General features: G+C 62.7%; 7 protein-coding genes across 7 annotated transcripts; 3 read left to right on the top strand and 4 right to left on the bottom strand.

Moving 5' to 3' along the window:
* Positions 1-1,000: 1,000 nt before the first annotated feature.
* On the bottom strand, positions 1,001-2,938 carry EsH8_I_000405 (2,3-bisphosphoglycerate-independent phosphoglycerate mutase; the record flags this gene model as incomplete). Its single annotated transcript, XM_083267818.1, has 4 exons — positions 1,001-1,809; positions 1,867-2,248; positions 2,302-2,654; positions 2,908-2,938. The coding sequence occupies 4 exons, from the start codon at positions 2,936-2,938 to the stop codon at positions 1,001-1,003; spliced, it is 1,575 nt and encodes a 524-aa protein (XP_083118256.1).
* A 696-nt stretch (positions 2,939-3,634) lies between these two features.
* Positions 3,635-4,075, top strand: EsH8_I_000406 (RNA polymerase II transcription mediator complex subunit 9-domain-containing protein; the record flags this gene model as incomplete). The annotated part of the gene is made up of 1 exon (XM_083267819.1): positions 3,635-4,075. One exon carries the CDS (start codon positions 3,635-3,637, stop codon positions 4,073-4,075), a length of 441 nt encoding a protein of 146 aa, XP_083118257.1.
* A 262-nt stretch (positions 4,076-4,337) lies between these two features.
* On the bottom strand, positions 4,338-5,670 carry EsH8_I_000407 (tubulin binding cofactor C-domain-containing protein; the record flags this gene model as incomplete). Its single annotated transcript, XM_083267820.1, has 3 exons — positions 4,338-5,270; positions 5,357-5,484; positions 5,559-5,670. The coding sequence occupies 3 exons, from the start codon at positions 5,668-5,670 to the stop codon at positions 4,338-4,340; spliced, it is 1,173 nt and encodes a 390-aa protein (XP_083118258.1).
* A 1,557-nt stretch (positions 5,671-7,227) lies between these two features.
* Positions 7,228-9,392, bottom strand: EsH8_I_000408 (uncharacterized protein; the record flags this gene model as incomplete). Its single annotated transcript, XM_083267821.1, has 4 exons — positions 7,228-8,166; positions 8,819-8,918; positions 8,972-9,086; positions 9,161-9,392. The coding sequence occupies 4 exons, from the start codon at positions 9,390-9,392 to the stop codon at positions 7,228-7,230; spliced, it is 1,386 nt and encodes a 461-aa protein (XP_083118259.1).
* Positions 9,393-10,757: 1,365 nt separating this feature from the next.
* Positions 10,758-12,311, bottom strand: EsH8_I_000409 (uncharacterized protein; the record flags this gene model as incomplete). The annotated part of the gene is made up of 1 exon (XM_083267822.1): positions 10,758-12,311. The coding sequence occupies one exon, from the start codon at positions 12,309-12,311 to the stop codon at positions 10,758-10,760; it is 1,554 nt and encodes a 517-aa protein (XP_083118260.1).
* Positions 12,312-14,535: 2,224 nt separating this feature from the next.
* Positions 14,536-16,635, top strand: EsH8_I_000410 (uncharacterized protein; the record flags this gene model as incomplete). Its single annotated transcript, XM_083267823.1, has 1 exon — positions 14,536-16,635. The coding sequence occupies one exon, from the start codon at positions 14,536-14,538 to the stop codon at positions 16,633-16,635; it is 2,100 nt and encodes a 699-aa protein (XP_083118261.1).
* An 851-nt stretch (positions 16,636-17,486) lies between these two features.
* On the top strand, positions 17,487-19,573 carry EsH8_I_000411 (acyl-CoA N-acyltransferase; the record flags this gene model as incomplete). The annotated part of the gene is made up of 2 exons (XM_083267824.1): positions 17,487-18,689; positions 18,764-19,573. 2 exons carry the CDS (start codon positions 17,487-17,489, stop codon positions 19,571-19,573), a joined length of 2,013 nt encoding a protein of 670 aa, XP_083118262.1.
* Between the last annotated feature and the right edge of the window lie 4,129 nt (positions 19,574-23,702).

Consider the following 23,702-nt stretch of genomic DNA (forward strand, 5'->3'; position numbering starts at 1 on the left):
TATATCAAACTCGCTGAAATCTGCGCTGCCAATTACTTTGCTGCCAACCCCTGAATAGCCCCTGTCTTGTGTGTGTATGGTCTACGAGGTCAAGAAGCTGCCTGAGCACAGTAACACCCCCTTTGCGCCTTGTTTGTTTTCTACCACACGATCTCCTTTGAGATCCTATTATCACGCTCCCCTGGTTGTCACACTACCCCCCAGTGGTGATGTTGGTATCGCCCAATGCCGGACATGGAGCTCAATTGGGTCTCACATATGAGTCCTTGAGGCTCGGGATCCATGGCGATGCAATGTTTCTGAGCGGTATGTGTTCTTTGGGCGGCGTTGGATCCAGACAAGCCTGCGAAAGCACATACATGTTGGCCAGAGAGTCCTCGTCACATAGGGGTGGCCCGTTCTGCAAGAACGAACCTCTACTGCATGAGAAAATGTATACAGCCAGATTGTTCCCAGAAACAGACTGAACGTAGCAGTGCTGCATCCCGACCAGCCAGTGATCCTACGAATCAGACGTGCCGGACAGATTCTGACTTTTGGCGGCCATCTCGGTTCAAAAGCCGCGGCCAGTATGCCACGCTCTGTCACGCCACTCGGCCACCCAATTTCCATGATTTTGACAAGTGGTGGTATAGAAACCAGCTCAAGAACAGGCTTCAAGCTCAATAAGAGCAAGCCGGTGCAAACAGCTGTGGACACTGGGTAGCAATGACAAAGCGGGCAGTTCAGGATCACCCCTTAACACAACGAAACAAACAAGGCTGCAGAGCAAACTCAAAAGACCAGCCGCAGTCTTGAATTAACCCGAAGGGGTAGTCCAGCTCATTCGCAGTAATACGGAACAGCATCACCACTTCATCCAAGTGTCATCAAAGCGTGCTCTCATTTTCTACAGGTTGTTGTCTATAACTCATCATAACCCTTGACCCGCACGCCGCGCCATGCCCGCTCCCCAAAGACGCAACTCCGCAACACACCAAACTCACCAAACACGGCGCGCCTACGCCTTGACCAGCAGGTTGGCGCCGGTCATCTCCTCGGGCTGGGGCAGGCCCATGGCGGCGAGGACGGTGGGGGCGACGTCGCCGAGGACGCCGCCGTCCTTCTTCAGGCTCCAGCCGTCGGGGGCGTTGGCCATGACGAAGGGGACCTTGTTGGTGGTGTGGGAGGTCTTGGGCTTGCCGTCGGCGAACTTCATCTCCTCGGCGTTGCCGTGGTCGGAGGTGATGAAGAGGACGTAGCCCTCCTTCTTGCAGGCCTCGTAGATCTTGCCGATGGCCTTGTCGGTGGCCTCGACGCCGACGAGGGCGGCCTCGTAGACGCCGGTGTGGCCGACCATGTCGGGGGGCGCGAAGTTGTTCATGACGAAGGGGAACTTCTGCTCGCCCAGGCGCTTGGCGACCTGGTCGGCGACGCCGTCGGCCGACATCTCAGGGGCCTTGTCGTAGGTGGCGACGGCCTTGTTGGAGGGGACGAGGTCCTGCTTCTCGTCGCGGGTCTCGAGGGCGAAGACCTTCTCGACGCCGCCGTTGAAGAAGAAGGTGACGTGGGCGTACTTCTCCGTCTCGGCGATGTGCACCTGCTCGACGCTCTGCTTGCCGAGCCACTCGGCGAGGACGTTGCCCATGCGCTGGGGCTCGAAGGCGATCTCGAAGGGGTAGTCGGTCTTGTACTGGGTCATGGTGACCAGCTTGGCCAGCTTGGGGAACTGGAAGTCGGGGAGGACGGAGCGGTCGACGTCGCCGAGGAGCTGGGTGATCTGGCGGACGCGGTCGGAGCGGTAGTTGAAGAAGAAGACGGTGTCGTCGTCTGGCAGGGGTCAGTCAGGGGGGGGGGTCAGTCAGGGGGGAGGGGCGCGGCGCTCACCCTTGATGCGGCCCTCGGCGCCGCCGACAATGATGGGGGTCAGGAACTCGTCCTTGTCCTTGTCGCCGCCGCGGGCGTAGCGCTCCTTGACGGTCTTGACGGGGTCGGTGCTCTCCTCGCCCTTGCCGTTGATCAGGCCGTTGAGGGCGATCTCGACTCTCTCCCATCTCTTGTCGCGGTCCATGGCGTAGTAGCGGCCGACGACGGTGGCGATCTCGCCGATGCCGATGTCCTTGGCGGTCTGGAGGAGCTCCTCCATGTAGCCGGCGCCGGACTTGGGGTCGGTGTCGCGGCCGTCGCCGAAGAAGTGGATGAAGACCTTGGGGACGTTGTACTGCTTGGCGGCCCTGAGGAGGCTGTAGAGGTGCTCCTGCTTGGCGTGCTGCGGGGAGGTCAGTGTCTGCCGGCGCGGCGGGGGGAGGGGGGGCGACTGACGACGCCGCCGTGGGAGACGAGGCCGCAGAGGTGCAGCCTGCCGTTGCCGTCCCTGGCGCTCTCAAATGTCTTCTTGATGACTTCGTTGTTGGGGAGGTCGCCCTGCTTGATGGTCTGGTCGATGCGCACGACGTCCTGCCAGACGACGCGGCCGGCGCCGATGTTGAGGTGGCCGACCTCCGAGTTGCCCATCAGGCCCTCGGGCAGGCCGACGGCGAGGGACGAGGCCTCGAGCTCGCAGTAGCCGGTGCTGCTCTTGGCGAAGCCGTCCATGTAGGGGGTGTTGGCGTTGGTGATGGCGTCGCCATCCTTGGGGGAGTCGGCTCCGGGGACGCCCCAGCCGTCAATCACGACTGTTGGAGCGCAAGACCCACAAGATTAGCCAGGCGACCTCGAAATACAGGACAATGTAGGCAAGGGTGAGGATGTAGTCGGGCGTGGACCTGTGCTTCGGCGGCGGCGGCGGGGGGGCTGCGGCTCCGGGCGCGTCCTGGCCCTGCCGGCCGGCCACGACAGTCACCCCACCAACGCCAGCAACACCACCACCACCACCGCGGGGCTTCGACGAGGGGCACGGAGGGTCTGGGGGGAGGTCTTTGGACGTACTCAGGCAGGCCTTCTGGTCGGTCTTGGCCATGTTGGGTGGATATTCGTCCGTCTATTTCTTCACAGAAGGGTATGGATGGGGAGAAGGAGGAAAGGTTTGTAGGGGGTGCGTGATTTTTTTTGTTTTTATGGTGGTGGTGAGGCCTGGTTGAGGAGATTTGATTGAATCAGCTAACGCACCAGAGCTTCCGGTCTGCTGTTTTATCGGTGTCAGTGTTTGGTGGGGGGTTATGTCATAGTATCGCCGATAATAGATCCGTGTCGCTGCACCCCCGGGCGGCACTGTCCGATGGCGCGCAGGAGTGGTGCGTTGCACCGTGCCGCGCCTGCCCAGACGGTGTGGGTTCCAGCGCTGCCCCTCTGTTGACTTTCAACAATTTTTAGCTACTGCCAATCGCTGCCGCGCTAAAACGCCGTGAAGCTTCCGACTGTCTCGGCGGAGCTTTCCCCCCCTGCACCTCCCGGCCTCGCTGCTGCTCTTGTCTGCTCCCAATTGACTTTTGACGCCTCGTCCCCAACCAACGACGGCAATCAGCACCGCACAGCACAGCACCGCATCGCACGCCCACGCAAGGCTACGGTCGACACGCCATACACCTCCGTCGGATATCCCCGTCGAGATTGATAAATAAATAAAAACACACCGAAAAAAACCCCACGTCCGCCTCTGGCACCCGACGCGTTCCTCCGTCGCCCATCGGCAGCTACCCTACCCACCCTCATCAAGATGCCGCCCCATCCCCTCGAGCTCCCCTCCACCCTGTCGCCCGACGCGCTCGACACCCTCACCGAGCTGACGGGCATCCTCACGCGCCTGCGCACCGCGATCCAGGCCTCGGGCGCCGTCGGCGGCATCACCGGCGCCACGCCCGCCGGCACCGGCCCCGGCGCGACCCCGAACCCCCTCGGCACCAGCCCCAACGCCCCCGTGTCGCTCAAGGACGTGCCCGCGCAGACGGACGCCCTGAAGCACAAGCTGCAGCGCGCCCGCACGCAGATGCGCGCCCTCCCGGACATGGACCGCTCCATCGCCGAGCAGGAGGAGGAGATCGGGCAGCTCGAGGAGCGCATCAGGATGCAGCGCGAGGTGCTGGACCGGCTGAGGGACGCCGGCGTCAAGTTTGGCCACGAGGAGGGCGGCCCGGGGGACAAGATGGAGACGGATTGATGCAGCAGACAGACTGCCAGGAGCCCCAGAGGATGACTTTCTTGCCAAATTACTCCCATGATACCCGAAATGCGACTACGACGATACAGACTGCAATTGGAACCTTATTGGAACCTTATTGGAACCCTTATTGGAATACTCCCTTTTTTTTGTTTTCCCGCGCCCCGTTATCCCGTATCCAAAAGTACGCCCACCCGTGCCCCTACCTTGTGCCCCTACCCCCTAAGCCCGAACGCATAGACGGCCCGCGGCGCCGCCGCCATCACTCGGCGATCCCGACGGCCTTGAGAATGTCGTGCAGGTCCTTGCCGCGCTCGCCCGGCACCGTCTTGGTCCAGACCTCGTCGGCCAGCCTCTGCCCCTCGGGCAGCACGCTCCAGTTCGGGCTGGGCTCCGACTTGAGCCACTTGAAGTCGTCGACCTGGTCCCACTGGTTCTCGACGGGGTCCCCGGGGGTCTCCTGTTCACCGGTCAGCACACGATCCCGCGGGGGCCGGGGTCCGGGTCGGCCTACGAAGCTGGCCGGCAGCGGGGCGAAGCGCATGCCGGAGCAGTCCTCGATGATGGGGTGGCTGGAGCACTGCAGGTAGATGTCGACGTTGCGGCACTCGTGGATGCGCACCTGGCGGGCGGAGACGACGACGATGCTGTCGGACACGCCGGTGATGTGCGCCGGGCCGGCGACGTTGCCGGCAACGACCAGGCTCTTCTGGATGTTCTTGAGCGCCAGGGTCGCGAACGAGGTGCTGCCGGACAGGGCCAGCGACATGTCGACGATGCAGCCCTGGAGGTCCGTCAGGCGGCCCGACGACGTCGCCCGCGACGCCGACGAGGGCAGGATGATGTGCAGGCCGGCCTGGCCGAAGATGGCGATGTCCTTGGCGGTGGAGAAGCTGGGCTTGCGGACCTTGGAGGCGCTCGGCCGCGCCATCTCCTCGTTGTAGTTCTTGGAGAAGGACGGGAGCTCGCCGAGGCCGTCGGCGTCGGCCGGCGCGCTGCCGCCCACGACGGGGCCGCCCCGGGCCGGGGGCAGCGGGTCGGCGAGGCTCTCGCCCACGAGCAGGCGCGGGTCGTTCTTGGGGGCGGTCAGCCCGCTGGTCGCGGCGCCCTGGCCGCGCGGCTTGAACTGGAAGCGCGAGCGGGGGGCCAGCTTCGTCGTCGTCTCGTTCAGCTTGTCCGTGAGAGCCTTGACGGCCTGGCGAACGGTCAGCAGAGGGACACACACGTCGGACACGTCGGTCAACTCGCCTGGGCGTACGTGCGCTGGTCGTACGACGGCACATAGTCGGAGGCGTCGGCCACCTCGTTGGAGAGGTTCGAGATGCCGGCCAGGATGTGGTCGATGGCATCCTGCCTCTCGCCGCCGATCAGGGCAATGGAGCCGATGCCGTCGATCTGGTCTTGGAGGACTGTGCGGGGCATCAGCACACGGCAGCAAGTCACGGCAGCAGCAGCAATAGCGACGGGGCAATACGCAACGTACTGGCAACCTCTTCCTGGAAGTGGCGGTAAAACTTCTCCTTGGGGTCGATCTGCATCTTGGTTACCGGCGGTCCTCCCGGGGCGGCTGATTGCTGAATTACTTCAGGCGCCATATCGTTCTTGTAGCCAGAGTATATATATATAGAACAATGCGATTGTGATTTTTTATATACGGATACGGACGAGCAACAAAGGCAACTGCTCCGGGCTTGTGTTTCACGGTGAGGGACAAAGAGGGCCTACCTGGCGTAGGCAAGCAGCGGTTGAACTGTGTAAGACGGTCGAGAGTGGCGTGTCTCCCGACGGGTGCGACGAGGGCCGTCTTTTTAAAGCACAGCGAGTGACGACCGGACGACCACGCGACTTTTTCTGCGACTCGTGACAGGACGGGCAGAGCGTGGTTTGGTGACGTCGCTCCGCGGCGGGGGGAGAGGGACGAGTGGCAGAAGACGGCCGGGGGTGTGCGCGAGTCTGCTGCAGTGCTGGTTGGTGCGCGGCGGTCGGCTCCCAAGGTTAAGTCGCGAAGTCAAAAAAAAAGCACCTTACTTTCTGGCGCGAAACGGCTTGCCAAGTCGGACGATGGAGGGTTCGGGGGGGTGGTGGTGGGTGCGGCAGGGTGAGGTGAGGTTGCGAATCGATCAGAGGTACTCGAAATCCTGCAAGGGAAAGCTGCGGCGGCGGGGTACAGCGCCCAGGTCTTGTCATTGGAGCCGGGGCAGGGCAGGGGGGAGGTGCTGGCGGTCGGCGCTGGTTGGCGGCTCGGTCGGGTTTTCTTCAGTGGTGGTGGACCCCTGGACCCGTGCAGCTTGTGGGGATTCTGCTCTCTGCGCTAGCCGGGCTTCCAGGATCGCTACACTTTTGCCGTGCAAGGCTGGTCAATTGCATGGCGTCACACGGCCGCGGCGGCATCAGAAGAGCGTGGAAGCGGGGGCTAGCTGCCTGTACGGGCGTTCGCTCCCCCGCACCCACCGGGCGACTGGCGCCGATGGCTGCCAACCGGACCCTGGATCGACGGCGGAGATGCAAAAGGCTGGAAACCCGGGCCATCTGACGTCGTTTGCGTCGAGAGCAGGGCTGCCGGCGGGGCACTTGGGATGAAGTAATGCCTGGACAGCCAGTCAAGGTTGTGTCGGCGAGATTCATGACTGATACTACGGGAGATCTTTTTCTTTTCTTTTCTTTTTTTCCCTATTTGATTCCCTTGCTTGACCAACTAACAAAGCCTCGGAAGTCGCGGCATCTGTGTGTGCTGAGCAGCCCAGGCCGCCTAGGGAAACGTCCGTTCTTTGAGTTTTGGGGTGCAGATGGTCGTCTTGACATCGTCATCCCCGGCCTCCCCGTTGGGCAAGGCGCCATGCAGCCTCGACTCGCCCTGCGCCAGACGATGCTGTTCTGCACAGGTGTAAGCGCTTGCGATGGTGTCGGCACGTGGAAGGCGTGGGAACGCTACACAGAGCGGGCGACGCATCTCCAGTCCGTGGACCTTCGGGCTGTGGTAGATATCACAGACAACATGCATCAACGAGGCAAACAATCGTGACAGGGACCGCCACCATTCCATTCATTGTGCTTGCTCATTACGGGGTATCTCAAACACAACCACTCCAAATCGATGCCAATGATGGAGCCTTCCCGTAGTGCGGCCTGCGCCCCGGGCACCACCAGAGTCCTCAGAACTCGTCCTCGCTCTCCTCCCCAAAGTCCCGCTCCATCATCTCCTCCAGCTCCGCTCTCAGCCTCCGGAGCGTCTCCTCGGCCTTGTCCTGCTGCCAGTCCATCGCCACAGTCTCCCTCTCCTCCATCGAGTACCCCCGCTCCTGCCGGAGGTACTCGACTTCCATCTTCTGCAGCTCCCACCGATGCTGGGCCTCGTCTCTCTCCCGCCGGCGCTTCTGGTCGTGGTCCCGCCGCGCCCGTCTCTCGTGCCTCTTGCGCTTCTTCTCCTCGAGCCTCAGGTGGCTCTCGTGGACGGCCTCCCTGGCGGCGTAGTCGACTGCCGGCTCGGGGCGGTTGAGGCTCCGCAGCTGCTTCCAGTCGCCGGGCACGAGCCGGTGCTCGAGGGTTTCGAGCCATTGCTTCATGAGGGTGTGGTATTCGTGTGAGAAGGAGCACCTCTTACCCTGCGGGATGTCGTCGCCGACGAGGACGTCGCCCTCGGGCGTGGTGAGGATGATGCTCGGGACGGGGGGTGCGACGCGTTCTTTGCCCCGCCGGCCCAGGAGGTCCGGCATATCGTCGTACTCGCCCTCCAGGATGTCCTCCATCCGTTCCGAGAAGTCGTCGCCGCAGTCGAAGAAATCGCCGGTGCCGACGTCCTCGACCCAGCTGTCGAGGTCCGTGTAGTCGACCTGCCCGGGCGAGCAGCCCCCGATGGTGGGGTGGAACTGTATGACTGGCTCGAACTCCTGGGTCTCTGAGAACGCGCGAGGCTTCGTGGAGAGCTTTGTCGCGGCACGGCGTGTGGCGCAGACGACTCTTTGCGCGGTCCAGACGACGTCCTTGGCGGCCGGCTTGCATGCCGTCGTCGTCATGTTGGATGTTTGGACCTGGCGGCGGAGGGCGTGCTCGTAGTAGATGCCGGTCATGTGTGGTGAAGTGGCGGGCTGAGTCTTGGAGGGGTGGTATGATACGAGACAGGATAATACGGTGAGGGATTCTGAGTATGAGTGAGTGCTATGAGCAGTCGCAGAACGCGACGCACGAACAATATGGCAGGATACCCTCCGCCGCTTTGTACAGCCCGGGAGGGTCGTCGGAGAAAGGTCCATGACTCCAACGCGGACGAAGAGCCGCGGCAGAGATGCGTTTGGGCGAGTGCGGGCCTATCTATGGTTTGCGCGAAGCCGGTCGTGACTTGAACTTTTTTGGCGGTCCTCGGTGGAAGCTCCGGGGAAACGGTTTTGGATAACGTGCACTGGCCGTGGTCCCTGGAATGCACGACGGGCTCGGCAACCACATAAACGAGCTTCGACTTTTCCTGCAATAGTCCTCCAGAAAGTCTCACAGTGATGTTGTAAACCCCGGCCACAGCTTTGCCGGCACCGAATCGGTTCGAGGGATGCCACAGAAGCAAAGTTTCATACGCGGGCGGTCCTGCCACTCTTCGCTCTTGCATATAACGGGGCCCGCGGTACCGTACTACGCTCTTAATACCATCGCATCGTCATCACCGCAAAAGCACCACTCGAGATTAAATGCTTCAATTACACGCTTGGGCAAGACGCCCGCCTACTAACACCCCTAAGCCGAAGTGCATCTCACGCCCTTGACCCCGTCGACGGTCGCCTCCTCGCACTTGATCTGCGACGTCGACGTGAAGAACAGGTCCACGGTCCCGTTCGTCGAGGCCACAAAGTTGAGGCTACGGGCACGGTCAGCCATTCCGAAGCTGCGATTCGTTCGCGGCGGACATACCTGGAGTTGAAGTTGATCGGGTTGATGCCGATCCCGAGCCCAATGTTCATCGTGTCCTTGGTGATGGTGAACCCGCCGCCGAGGCCGAAGGATTCGGATCCGGACTGCAGGCCGCCTGTGCGTGCATTCACCCCGTGTCAGCCAGTTCTCATTGTCGTCCTCGCGGTCTCGCTTCCTTCCGAAACTCACCTCCAAAAGACTGGCCCTCGGCCCAGTTGATGCCGCACCCGACCCCGATGCCCCCGAACGGCTGCAGCGTCCCCGCCGCGCTGACCGCGCCCGTTCCCGTCGTCGCTGAGACGTTCTTGGTCAGCGCCGTGATGTCGACCGCCGGCGCGGTCTCGTTGTCCTGCCGGGGCGCCAGGGTGCCGGCCGCGGCGAGGCCGGCGAGGGCGAGGACGGCGAGCGTCGAGCGTGCCATGGCGTCCTGCGTGGTGTCGTTCGTCGGGATTTCGGGGATTCGCGGGTGTGCTTTTGGCTGAGCGGCTTTGTCGCGGCTTCTACTCTTCTGGGCGTCGGTTTGGCGGAACGAGTGACTGTGGGTGAGTTGCGATGCGATGCCTTTGCTGCGGTGTCACAGGTGTCGTCGCCGCGGGCGGCACGGGGCACTTATAACCTCGCCGGCGCGACCGGGCGACGAACGTCTGATCCTCGCCCTCCCCACCCGGAAAGGGGCAGGTCCAGTCTTCCAAAAGTCAAAGAGATGAAGCACCACCCTGATATTGCAATCAGGTGTGGGTGCAGACCGGGGGCGAGGCATGGTGATCCCGTCGACGTCGTCTCGGAGAGCAGCCGTTTAATCTATCCAGAAAGTATAATTCCCCGCACCCCGGTCCCTGCAGCGAATAGGTGCCGGGCCCCCTCCTTCCCGGCGAACCGGTTCGTAGGGAAATGGAGCAACACACCGCTAGACGACATCACGCGTGCCAGTTGTGGTTAGAGCGGCGACGGCATGGCTAGCGGCGACCGCGGATCCGGGGCAGGGCTCGACGACGAGCCTCCGTCAGCCCTTTTGCGGCCATTGCTTGCTGAAGACGGATCGCGGAGGCGTGGAGACGTGAAACCCCAAAGGACGAGGCACGATGCGAGTCAGGCTCTGCTGTATCTCCCGTCCACCTCGGATGATGAGGCTCGTGCATTTCGGGCACCTCGTTCTAATGTGCTTCCGGCCCCGGCTTCTCAACGTCGACATTGTACAAGCGTCCTGTCCCACGGGGACACGTCGCGTAAGGCTTGGGTGTCATCTCAAAGCAGACAAATATCACCCGTCCCTTCCGCCCCAACCACAGCACATCCGGCATTCCTCAGGCATCTTATCTTCGTATGTTTCACATAAATCTATCTCAAAGAGTGTTTACACGGCTTCCGACTCCCGACGTCAAGCCAGTTGTACATAAACAGCACCGCCCAAGACATGTTATCATGACACATTTGCATTCGTTCCCGGTCCGTTCGTCCATCTACAGGCCGTCCAGCGAGCCCTTTCCAATCGTGAGCGCGCGTCTAATGATGATGATTCCCCCAACCGCGCGGGTGTCGTTTGGTTCCCGTCGTATCCTTTCATGTCCGTTTCTCATAATCCGTTGATCCCGTTTCCCGTGTTCACGTCGTAGGCCGCGACCACCCGTCTAGTTATTTCACAGCGCCGCAGCACCCCGTCATACCCCCCTGCATGTTTATTCCAGACGCCCCCCCGGTCTAACCCCCGACAGCCGGCCGCGCAAAACAGCCCAAGACACGTGCGAGTAAGAGAAAGATGCAAAACAAGGCAACAGGCCCCGCCGCCTCAGAGCACAATGGGGTTGTGCGGGTCGGTCCCCTGGTCCGCGGTCATTTCCAGGAACCGCGAGCACGGCGGCAGCCGCACCCTCGCCCGGTGGGAGCTGGTCGGCCACGTCCGGATGGAGTCGTAGAAGACGAGGCGCGCCGGCGTCGACGCGGCGTGCAGCCGCCGCAGGTTCTGCCGGCAGGGGCTGGCCTTGAGCAGGGCGATGCGAGGCGGGGACAGGCTCAGCCGCCGCACCGGCTCCGAGTTCTGCCGCCTGCGTTGCTGGTGCGTCTGCGCCTGCGGCGGCGGCGACTGCGTCCGCTCCGAAACGAGCTGCAGCTTCGGCGGGTGGAGCTCCGTCGGCGTGCGGGGCGGCGGGGACGCGGAAGACGCCGACGCCCTCTCCGCCGAGCCGTACAACGCCTCCGGGTCGCCGGCGAGCAGCAGGGCCACGGGGCGGGGGTCGGCCATCTGGCCGAGGCCGGGCTGGGAGTGCGGCCGCCCGCCGCGCGGCCCCGGGTGGTCGTCCGTCTCCCGCCTGACCAGCGACGCCGCGGCGCGGGTCTGCGCGCGCCTCTTGCGCGCGCACTCGGAGTTGAGCGAGCTCATCAGCTTCTCGAGCAGCCTCCACGGGAAGACGACGGTGCCGGCGTCCCAGGCGCGGCCGGCGGCGAGCTCGGCGGAGAAGAAGCTCGTCCACGCGCGCGCGTTGGAGCACGGCTCGCCGAGGACCATGCTGTCCGCCGAAGTGCGCATGCGGTGCATCAGGTCGGCGCGCTCACGCTTCGAAAAGGGGGCGAAGGACATTGACGACGCGTTCACCATGTGCTGCAGCAGCGCCAGGGCCTCGGAGGCCTTGAAGAACTCGGCGTGCGGCCCGCCCAGCGGCAGCGACGTCTGCCGGTAGCACGTGATGGCCGGCTGGCCCGGCTTGGCCGGGGTGCCCGCCGTCAGGACCAGAGTGACGGCGCGGTTGTTGCGGGTCAGGGTGACGGTGTAGTTCTGGTGCGGGGAGGGCGCCTCGCGGGCCCGGCTCTGGGAGTGCGGCCTGTCGCCCGGGCGGGCCGTCGCGTCGGGGTACGAGTGGTGCTTGGCGCCGCGGCCGCCGGCCGACAAGGGCTCGGGCCCCGCCCGGTAGAGAGCCTCCGGGTACAGGCTCTGGAGGCTGCAGCTGTCCGAGTGAGAGCGCAGGTGGGAGCGGCCGGCGCGGGCGGGCGTCAGGGGCTGGACGAAGGGCTCGGGCGAGAAGCGGGAGTCGAACTTGGTGGGCGGCGTCTCGGGGCCGAACGACGACGTGCGCGTCCTCGCGTCGGAGGGGGTGTCCTGGCGCAGCTCGGGGGTCCGTTCCGGGTAGAGGTGCGGGAGGTCCGGGGAGTGCCTGGACGCCTCGTCGGGGGACGGCCGGGTTGTGGGCGGCCGGAAGCCGAAGAAGGAGTTGAGGCTGCTGACGGTCTGGGCCGTGGAGTCGTCGACGTCCCAGAAGGACGCTGGCGAGCGGAACGACTCCACGGCCGGCCACTTGGCGTGGGAGACTGGCCCCTCGGCGCTCCTGCGCGGCATGGGAGAAAACATTGGAAAGGATGACATGCTAAACACACAAAAGCAGAGACGAAAAGGGGAACGCCTTGCCTTTCGGAACGCAGCTCAGCCGTGGGAAAAGGGCCATCCCTCGGCGCTCACTCGCCAGCAGGGCTCCCATATATACGGGATCCTCCCAAACGACCGGTCCAAGGGGGGGGAGCGGAGCGGTCAGCCAACTCGACCACACCGAGACAGGATTCAAGACATCCCCCGCGGGAGCCAATCCCTCCCCAGCCAACATGCCAAGGGCTGCGCGTTTATTTCTTCTTCCTCGTCACATCCAACGTACAACAGTCTGAGGGCTGCTGGTAGGGCTATCCCCGTCCGTGGCATGCGCTGAGGTCGACGGCCCCGCCTGACCGGGCACTTGGGAGACACACCACCATCTTTCCTGCTAGCGTGCGTAAGTGTCTCCCATAGCCTCGGTGGCCCCTGCCCCTCCCTGCATGCCTCCCGAAGGGATCGTCCTTCTGCTTATGCGGAAAAGCAAGGTGAGGCCCAATCAGGGGCGCCGGCGGACACTCGCCCAGCTCAGAGCCTCGTGTCAACCGGCCGGTATTGTGGCATTGCCGGTTGATTGCATGCGTGGCTGCCCGAGGGAGGAGGGTTGCAAAAGCAATACCATGTGCGGCTTCCGAGGGTCTGTGGCTGGCCGGACGCTCGCATTGGTGCGGGTCGCAAGCCGTGGACGCACCGCGACATGTCATATCCGCGCCTGCATGGCAGGACGCATCGCGCCACGTCCAGCTAAAGCGAAAAATAAAAATAAAAGGAGGGGGGGAGGGGGAGGGGGCAACAAACAACAACGGCTTGGTGCGGGCACGCTTGCCGCGGCTGGCTTTCCTCTCATTTACGTGAGACCGTCCGCCCGCCAGAGCTCCTCGCTCGAGCCGCCCGAGGGAAAAACAGACTGGAATGGGTCTCGGGAGGTTGACGTTTGATGAGATCTCGGCGCGCTCCGGCGCCTGCTCACCGCTGGATGTGGGATATGTGACATGGCGTGAGTGTCATAAAAGAAGCAAAGAGGGAAAAGCAAGGTGTCTCGTCCGAGCGCGGCGGCATGAGACTTTCAGAGACAGGCAGAGAGTCGAGACAGTTGCAGCCGGCGAATCAGGGCCGTGCTATCTTAATTACCGCAGGGGGCATGTTATATGGGAGAGCCGGGGGCAGATCATGGTTGGCGGGCGGCGGCCGGCAGACGTGATGAGCGTTTGTTGACGTGGACTGCCGTGTTACACGGATTGATTGCGAGTGGATTCCCAGAGGGAACGGTCGTCTCCCGGCCGCGGCAGACTCAGACAAGAGTCAAATGGCGACGAGACAGGGCTCGATGCAGAGCTATGTGCGTAACGTGACGCAGTGCGACGCTGGGGGCCGGGGAGCAGGGTGACGGCGGCGGACGGGGACGTTTCTTGGTGTTGCGCTGCAGCTCGAAAAGCTCCGAGGCGAGGTGTGGGTGGGTGCCGTTGGTGGAGCGGGTGGAGGGGGTGGAGGGCGGGTGTTTACATAAGTCGCCGTGGTCTGCCGTCTCGCACTGTGGCTGTACCGACGCCGCCCCGCCACAGTCGAGCGGCCACGGGGGGTGGAGTCAGTCATCCATCATCAGCCCTGCAGCCGTCAGCGCAATGCTTGAGGAGGGAGCAGAGTTGTTGACCTGGCCGAAGGCTGTGGAATGCGAGAGCGCCGTTGCTATCGGGGGTGGGCTCGTCGTGCCCGATTCGGTTACCCGTACCTTGTCCCGCCCGGCACTTCGACATTGACATTGACATTGACATGAACATGTCAAGCTCTCGTCAAATGCGCCCTTCGAGAACGACATGATGGACAGAACCGGCAGGGCAGTTGGCTCGGACGGCCACCTCTCGCGGCCTTGATTGGCCAATCCACTTGCTGCCTGGAAGCTTATCCCTTGGCGCGTTGGCTCTAAACATCAGCCCATGCGGAGAGCCTCGCTCGTCTCCAGCCATGGCTGCGCGGAGAAGCGAATCGAAGAATGGTTCAACAGCGCGCGTTGACTCACTCGCCGCGAGATCGCGCAGTCATGGCCGTCGCGAGAGCAGCATAAAAACGTCTGCTCCGGTGTCCCTCGGGCTGAATGGGCCTCAAGCCGGTACAGACGCGCCAAACCAACAAGGACCTCCAAACGTTGGGCTTTAGTGATACAGACTTGAGTGATACAGACGCGCACCCCCAGCCCCCCGGGATCGGATTCAACATGGCTGCCGCCGCCACGGTCCAGCTCACATCGATGCCAACGCTGCTTGGCAACCCTATAAATCAGCCCTGTGACATGTCACCTACGCCGACACCTGCCACGGCGACCGGATCGGGCGACGGCGCGAATGCCACCCAGATCGACATGGACGAGGTGGCCCGGCTCGCCGCCCTGTGTCGCCGGGCATTCAACCTCCTCGACGCCGAGGTGCCAGACTTTGACCACTCGAGGGCCTACACGGCCGACGAGATCCTGGCCCTCCCCGTCGACGCCGTTCGCCTGCCGGACGAGCTGCATGGGCTCCCCCGCCGGAAATCTGCGCGGTCTCGACTGGCCGAGGCCATTGCGACGCTGCTGTATCCCGCCACCCACGACGGTTGTGTGTCACCCGTCATCAGGTACGACGCCGCGCGGGTCAGGGTGCGTGCGTGGGTCGCCCTGCAGCGGAAACACGACATTTTTGCCGCCACCAAACGGAACGGCCACAGCTTCCGCGGCCTGACCGGCGGCGCTGCACCCGGCGTGCATGCGCCTGTCTGGTCCTCCCGCATCCTCGCCCAGGGCCCGTGGGACCCGGCCAGGTTCCCCGTGTCCACCGCTGGCCCGTGGGCCATCCCGATGCCAGTCGCCGTCGCCGACGCCGCCGACCTGGCCCCGTTCCTCGACCACCTCGGGCTGGGCGGCACCCACGAGCTCGACGAGGGCTCGCCCGGCGCTGGCCTCAACGACGGCAAGGGCGAGCCCTACTATGGCGTCAGGGGCGCCGAGTTCCGCAGGGGGGTGATCTACGAGGACGGCCGCATGGATCTGTGCAAAATGGTCGTCGGCCCAGACCACATCGGCAGCCTGATGGAGAGCTTACGGCCGAACCGCTTTGTCAGACACTTCCTGCTCGGGAACAACATCATTGGCCCGGTTGGCGCTCTCGAGATCGCCCGGTTCATCCGGGAGTTCCCCGACCGCATGGACACCTGGTACCTGGCGGGTAATTGCATCGACGCCCCCGGCCTCAGGGCCCTCGTCGATGCCATGGTCGGGTCGGGCGCCGCGGCGACGAACATCTGGCTGAAACGCAACCCGCTGGGCCCCGCGGCCGCTGCAGACGTCTACAGGCTCGTCACTGAGACAAAACATCTGCGCACGCTGGATCTCGACCAGACCGAGCTTGGGGACGCCGGCGTCGCTGACCTGTTCCGCCGCCTGACGGCCTTCTCCCACGGGGGCGCGTCCGGCCGTAAGCTGCCCCTGCGAAACCTGTACCTCAACGGCGACGGAATCTCGACCAAGGCCGCCGCGGCGATCGCTGCGTTCCTGGCGTCGCCTGCCTGCGGTGTCACCTCGCTCTACCTGTCCTGCAACCCGCTTGGCGACGCGGGTGTGCAGGCCCTTGCCTCCGCGGTCCGCCATGCCCCCCAGCTCGCCCGGCTGTCGCTCCAGTCCGTCGGTATGACTTCCGCCGGCGCCATCCCGCTCCTCCGTGCTGTCGCGTCCCATCCCGGCATGCGCCTCCTGGACCTCGGCCAGGCGTATGCGACCGCGGACCTCGGCCAGGCGTGGAACTACATAGACGACGCCGCCGTCCCCTCCCTCTGCGAGCTCCTGGCGGCGAATCAGACCCTCGACTACCTGAGCCTGGGCCACTGCCCCATCACACCGCCAGAGCTGCGGGCGATCGACCGCGCCGTCTCGCAAGGCTCCCTGCTGTACTACAACGCGGACTCCATCCTCCCAGACTCGGGCCTGGAGGCTCCCACCTTCAACCCGTCGAGGGACCATACGATGCCCGACGTGAGCTCGTGGCTGGCGCCGACGAAAGACGAAAAGGCCATCGGGAAAGCCGTCGAGGACCGCCTCGAGGCCAACGTCAGGGCCAGGTACGGCAGCGACATGACTTACACGCGCTTCCTCGACGAGGAGAAACGCTGGATCGTCAACGACAAGGCCGACGTGCGGAAAATCGACTCGGTATACCGCAACCGCGATGCCGGCCTCGCTCGACGTAAGATGCAGATCCTGGTCAAGGACTGGGATGAGAATGACGACACACTCGCCCGCGTCATGAACGCCCAGGGCCCGTTTTGCACAAAACGCAAGCGCTGATTGGGCGTCTTTTTTTCGGGTGAGTCAGACGAGGCGATTCACGTAGGTCGAGGCAGTGATGTTTTCATGCGGTTGGACGGCGGGCTGCTAGCCTCTTAGACGGCGACGGCGATGTTGACGTCGACGAGAGTGAAGTCGGTGCAAGGACCCCGCCCACTGTTAGGGTTATAGACCCTCAATTGCTTGACCCTTTCAACAATAACAGTTCTTGACTGGTCTATTAGTCTAGTTGGTTAGGACGTCGGATTCTGATTCATAACCAGATCCTTCCGGATGCCCAGGTTCGAATCCTGGATGGACCTATTCTTTTGCTTTTGCCTCTTTTGCGTAATTACGGATTTTACTTTTTTTTCATTCTGACCGCGGAGGATTTTCAAGCGTGCAGCGAGCGGTGCCTTTGGCAGTGCATGGCGCCAGGGCTCTGAAAAAAGCTGTAGAGCCGGTGGCCTATCGGAAGAGAAGCCACGCACCGAGCCGGCAGAGATACCTTATGTAATCCCTAACGTCATTGCCCGGGACGCAAGACACTCTCGGTCAACAATCAATAGATCGTCGGTAGACACACCCAATAGCGACCTGGCATTCCAATCGCAGCGCCATGCGCTCTTGACTCAACCCGTTCCCATAGCTCTGTGAGACCAGCCCCATTCCACGCCCAAGCCTCGGTTTTGTTTCGGTCCTTCATTCGTGCAACGGTCCACTCACCTCCCGATCTCGACCTCCACCCCTGCAGGGCCGCTCCACGATACCGCAAACTTTAATTGATCATCGCGCGCCGCCGGAACCCTCCACCAAGCACCTACCGGAGATTCGGGCCTTTCCATCGATATACCGCGACGCATGCCCCGAGCATGGCGCCGGTGAAGCGCAAACGACCCCACGACGAGCCCGAACCTCCGCCCCCCACCGCCGCTGCGACTGCTGCTGCTACGACTGCTGCTGCTGCTGCTGCCGCCGCCGAGGCGACGCGTCGCGCAACGCGTCAGACCCCGATCCTACCCCCTCCGATCCCGACGTCGGCCAACACCTCAAAGGTGCAAACCCTGCTCCCGGCCACTCTTGTCGACGAGAAGCGCGACGGCGGACGGCGTCCTTCGACCTCGAGGCCGCACCCGACGGCCCAGCCGCCAAAGATCTCCGAGACGCCCATACCCATACCCGTGCCCCCCTCCTCGTCCTCTACGGCGCACTCACCACCGCACACGAAGCCTCCACCGCCCGTCCAGCCGCCAGGCGCGACCTCGATCGCTGCTCCGCCCGATCCCCGCGCAAACCGGCAGAGACGCGAAGGCGCACCCGAGAATCCCACGATGGCGGCCAAGGAGGCCAAGGAGAACGTCAGGCCCGTGACGCTCGTCGCGCCAAAGATCACATACCAGGCGCCGCAGACGCAGTCGCACCGCACCGGCAGCCTCGTCCGCCCGAGCCCGCCCACGGGCCAGCCGCCCATCACCCAGCACTTCCGGCCCGTCTCGACGCGGCCGTACCACACCATCCCCGCGACCGTCACCGCCGTGCCCGTGCCCGTGCCCCCGACGCCGACGCCCTCGAAGCCGGCCCCGGCACCGAGGGCCGACAAGTCCGCCCCGCGGACGGACCGCAACATCGACAAGGTCATGCTGGGCAACATCTGCTTCCGGGCGTGGTACCCGTCGTACTACGGCAAGGAGGTCCTCGGCGACGCCGCGGGCGCCAAGGGGGGCGGCAGCAAGAACCCGCCGGCCCACGAGGTCGCCGGCGCCGGCGGCGGCGCCAAGAACCAGCAGCGCAAGGGCGCCGACGCGCCCATGCTCGACCGGCTGTACGTGTGCCCCGTGTGCTTCAAGTACTCCAAGGAGCTGGTGGCGTGGTGGGGCCACGTCCGCATGTGCGAGCGCGCGGGCGCGGTGCCGGGGAAGAAGGTCTACGTCCACCCGCGGGGGCGGAGGCTGGTGCGCAAGGAGATCCCGAGGACGACGGGGAAGAAGACGAACGTCGCGCCAAAGTACACGGAGGAGTACGTCACGGACGAGGGGGAGTGGAGCGTGTGGGAGGTGGACGGCGAGCAGGACGTGGTGAGTCGGGGCCCCCCTCCCTCTGCAGTCCGCATCCGAACTGGGAACATTCGCACTGACACGCTCGACCGCAGCTCTTTTGCCAGAACCTGTCCCTCTTCGCCAAGCTCTTCCTCGACAACAAGTCCGTCTTCTTCGACGTCCGCGGCTTCAACTACTTCCTGCTGGTCTACACGCCTCCGCCGAAGCCCGCCGCGCCGGACCCGCCGCCGCGCCCGCACGTCGTCGGGTTCTTCTCCAAGGAGAAGATGTCGTGGGACAACAATAACCTCGCCTGCATCCTCGTCTTCCCACCTTGGCAGCGCAAGGGGCTCGGCGCGCTGCTCATGGGCGTGTCGTACGAGATCTCGCGGCGCGAGGGCGTGCTGGGCGGGCCGGAGAAGCCCATCTCGGAGCTCGGCCGCAAGGGGTACAAGCGGTTCTGGGGCGGCGAGGTGGCCCGGTGGCTGCTCAGCTGCCCCGCGAACGGCGGTGCCGCGGCCGCCGGGCGGGACGCCGACCCGGCGCTGCTGGTCGACCTCGAGGACTGCAGCCGCGCGACGTGGATCGCCCTCGACGACTGCCTCGCCACGCTGCGGGAGATGGGCGTCGTGGCGGAGGCGGGCACGGGGCCGGGGAAGCCCCCGCCGAAGAAGAAGAGGAAGAGCGCCGGCGGCGACGGCGAGGCGGGCGACGGGGCAGAGGGGGGCGACGACCCGGACGTGGAGATGGAGGAGCCGGAGCCGGGGCCGAGGCCGGACGTGCCGCGGGTCAGGGTCGACAAGGCGGCCGTCTGGGCGTGGGTCGCGGCGAACCGGATCAGCCTGGAGAGGGTGTGCGACCCGGACGGGTTCGCGGAGGGGTACGCCATCAAGGAGCGCGACGTCGAGGGGGACGACGAATAAAGATATCCAATGTTTACGACTCTGGCCGCGTTGCGCCACCGCTGGTTTCACTAGCTGGTTAAAACTTCAATAAATAAAAAGTTCAACATCCCACGCGCCGTCCACTGTGAATGATGCTCAGCCCTGGCGGTTGTGGTTGGAACACTGTCTGCCTCTTGCCTGCCTCTTGCCTGCCTCGTGACTATATTCTGGACCCTGAGGCATCCTGAGTGGAGATATTCCACGACGCTCAAGCTCCCCGGGCCGGTAGCCAAGGCCACGGTAGTCTGGTAGGAGAGTGCTGTGGTGTTGGTCACGAGTTGGTCGTTACTTGGCCCATTTTGGCCACAAACGGGAGCATGACGACGCTTCACGACGGGATTGTGAATGAGACGCCGCGGGTTTTGATCGCTGACGAGCACTCGTGATATGAAGGCCACTACCCTGTCCCGTTAAGGCGTGCCTCGAGTGAAAGGCCCGGGGACCAGTCGCCGTCTCGTTTATTTCATTGCATATATCTAGAGGCTCCGTGGTGAAGGCGTGTAGCAGCACCGGCTGAAGGGGGTCCTTCATGCCGTTGGATTACGCTACGCCTCGCTGTCATCGTCACATGCGCCCATCCCGCTCTTTCTGTCTAAGTGCCTGAGAAGCTTATTATCGACGGGACGGGAGTGGGCTGCTTGAAAGGTCGAGGATGGCATGAGAAAGGTTGGACAGTAGTATATATTTTCCATCGAAAACGAATTATATACCACCGATGATAATATTCATGCCGAGATGGGTTTGTCTAAAGGAATATCGAGGGTGTCTTGGTCGAGAGTCTATATCATGTATTCGAGAATGGTATCGTCCCAGGACTGGTGGTTCAAACCAAAGTATTCTCGGGTTTGTCTGGCATGGCTTGTGTATGCTGTTTGCCATGGCACTACAGAGCAGAATAAGTAAGGCAGTACGAAGTCTGATGTTGTGGGCTATGGTCACTGGCACGTACTCAACAGAGTGACGACAGGCGCAAGGCTGAGCGGCCCGGCGATAATCATCAGGCGCGGTTACGAAGGGGCCGGCGATGAATAGCCCTGGGATTTACCACACACGAACCAGGGCGACCACTGGTATACTTTGATTGACTCATTGGTGACATACAATAATACCAGGGCTCACACCAGCTCATAAAGCCCCAAGCAAGATATTTGCGCCTGTGGATTGAGACGCACAACGATATGACATAATGGCATGGGCGGCTTCAACCATAGTTATACGTAAACACGCAAGCTATTACAAACTGGCGCCGCACTTGTTTGTATTCTACGCCCGTTTTCATTTCCTTTCACGTTAAAGATTCAAGACTGGATGCGGCCATTCACGGCAAGGGTGGGCACTTTACGAACCCCCCCGGCCTGTATGGGCTGACGTTGAATAAGAGCGAGTGAAAGGGGGGAGGAAATGTTCCCCATTACTCGACAGCCTCGTGGTCTGACCAGTCCAGTCCCATCGCAGCCCCAGCCCGAGTCATCCCATGCCTCGATAGCCTGCTTTTCCGTGACATGCCATCCCCAGCACCGCATCCACACCCGCTGGCAAACTTGCGGGACTATTCCCCATGGGGGGCGGGGGCCGACGATGGCCTTCCGTTTTTACGGTCTGTAGACTGTAGACCGTGGGAAAAGGGGGACATATGGATATGGGCGAGACACGGCGCCGCCGTCACCGTCCGGAGCCGTCGTGAGCTCGGGGCCTGCCATGCCCACCCGTCCCCAGCTCAGCAGGGAGTGTTCGAGGGAAGAGAGTGTCGTAGGCTTTTAATCTAGTGTACTCGACCGTCGGCGCCGTATCGAAAGCCGCTGGGCCGGGGCACACGCACGCTACACGCCCGTACATAGTACACACAGCGTGCCACAAGCACCCTGCAGCAACCACGACTCACCCGCACGAAAAACCGGGCCTCACAACACCAGCGTACACTACACTCTAGATAATGCTGACAGCCGGCCGAAAACAGCGCGGCCACAGCACTCGAGATCCCAAGCACACCGGGAACCGCGTCGTCGAGCCCGGCCGCCGCGCACCAGAGGAAATGCTAACCGCTGGCCACCCCCACTCTCCCTCACACCCTCCCTTCCTCCCTCCCTCTGGGCCAAAACAAGCAAAGAGTGGGTCGCATCTCGCTTGTGCTCGCCTCTGCCTCGCCTCTGCTTGTCGCCGTTACACTGGTCCCGAGCCCTCGGTTTCTTCCAGAATTTGGAGTAAGGTCTCGGGAAAAAAAAGTCGAACGACACTTGCGTGAGGGGAAACCTGCCATTACCTTACCTCTGGGCCAAGCCTGTCGTCATTGAAAAGAGAGAAGGGGGGGAAGAGGGAAAAAAAAACACCCCAAGAGATTACTTAATCCTTTCAACGACATCCCATCATCGCCAGCCGTCGTCGACAACCTCTACACACGCACACACCACCACGAGGACCGCTCCACCCCCGAAAGATAACGGTGGGCACGAACGAAAGCAAAACGGTGATCAGAAGGGGATGGTCGGGGGGAGAAAAAAAATTAAAATCATGATGCCATAGCCTGTGGAGCCCGCAATCCCGCCCGCACGACCGTTCGTTTGTCAGACCCGCCAACGATCCCTCCCCAAGAGGATGGGGCGCCAAATCTCCCCCCCGTTTGGCCAACGGAAACCATGGGACGAAGAAAAAGGTACCCGCGATAACAGGCCCTTTTTTTTTTTTTTTTTTTTTTTTTTTATTCTTGTGTGTTATTTATTATTCACTCACGAAACGCCCACACCCCCCCAAGTGGGAGGAAGGTGATGGGGGTCCCCTAACGACGACTGGGTGTATCGGAGAGCCGATGAGCAGGCGGTCGCCGGCACCCTTGCCACCCAGGGGAGGAGTAAAAAAAAGACTCAAGATCGAGATCTGGGCACGTTGCTGGCGCTGGCGATCGAGAAAATGAGCCTGTTCAATGAAGGGGACAGATTTCGAGACTGGCTCATTCCCCCCTTTGTCTCCGTTTTGGGTCTCGTTTTTTGGCCTCCTCGGGCTACGACGGTGAAAGTTTTCGCCCGTCGTTTGAAGGGGGGGATGAGGGCGCTCAATCGAGCCCGTGGCATACACGCATCGGGCGCGCGACTCGGAGCCAAGGTTGGCGATAAGGACATACGTCGAGTGGGCGAGCGGAGCCTCGGAGACCGAGCTCTTCGGGCTGGGATTGGACAATGGGCCAAGGCACGCACACATGCTGTGTGTGTGGTACGCACACCGCGCGGGCCGCCAGCCTTGCCTCGACGGACGGCGTCGAGCGAGCGGTAAAAGTTCTCTCGCAGCGGTGTGTGTGTGTTTGTGCGTATGCGTGCGGGTGTGCCTCGTGGCAGAAACCACGGCAGGACGTCGTCGCCATCCCCACTCATCCGCGACCAAGGGGGGCGGGATGGCAGCCCAGGCGTCTCACGCACAGGTGGTCGAGAGAGAGAGAGAGAGGCGCGGACGGGATGGATGGACGGCGGTTCAGTTCGGGCTTGCTCTCTGAACCCCATGGGGATGGATGCTTCCCTTGCTTCCCGCGTCCAGAGGACGGGACACACCCGCAATAGCTCCCTCCCGGCTCGAGTGAAGCTCGCCCAATTCCCTCCTCACATTGGCCAATTCGACTCGCGAGCACCTCAAAGCTTCCGCGAGCTGTCTCTTCGTAGTGGGGATGGCGGACATGGCGTCCCTCGGACCCTTGGGAAAGCTCCCGTCGGGACGATCATTTTCAATTCGATTGCCTTTCTCGGGTCGATGACCTGGTCGTCACATTTCACATCACCAGAGTTGGTGGGCCGGAGAACGATGAGTTTGAGGTTTGTAGTATTTTTACAGAAAAAATTGTATCAGGGCCAGGAGCCACGGGGGGAGGGTGGGAAATCTGGCTGAGCAGAGATGGGGGTGCAAAACTTTTTCGCTGGATCAAGAGTAGTGCGTGCCGCTCCCTGTCACAACCGAACACTTCCATCTATACAACACAACATAGCCGTGCGGTCTATGACCTCTATACTTCTAAATGCCCACCATGCTGTCTATCCCGTCTATTACTCTAGCTTCGTCAAGCAGTGTGGGGGACGGTCAGCCCCCCATTGCAAGACCAAAGGCGGGCCTGTCCCACGGGGAGAGCACG

Source organism: Colletotrichum jinshuiense, chromosome 1 (genome assembly GCF_051148585.1).
Source record: "Colletotrichum jinshuiense chromosome 1, complete sequence".
In the NCBI taxonomy this organism is placed as follows: Eukaryota; Fungi; Ascomycota; class Sordariomycetes; order Glomerellales; family Glomerellaceae; genus Colletotrichum; species Colletotrichum jinshuiense.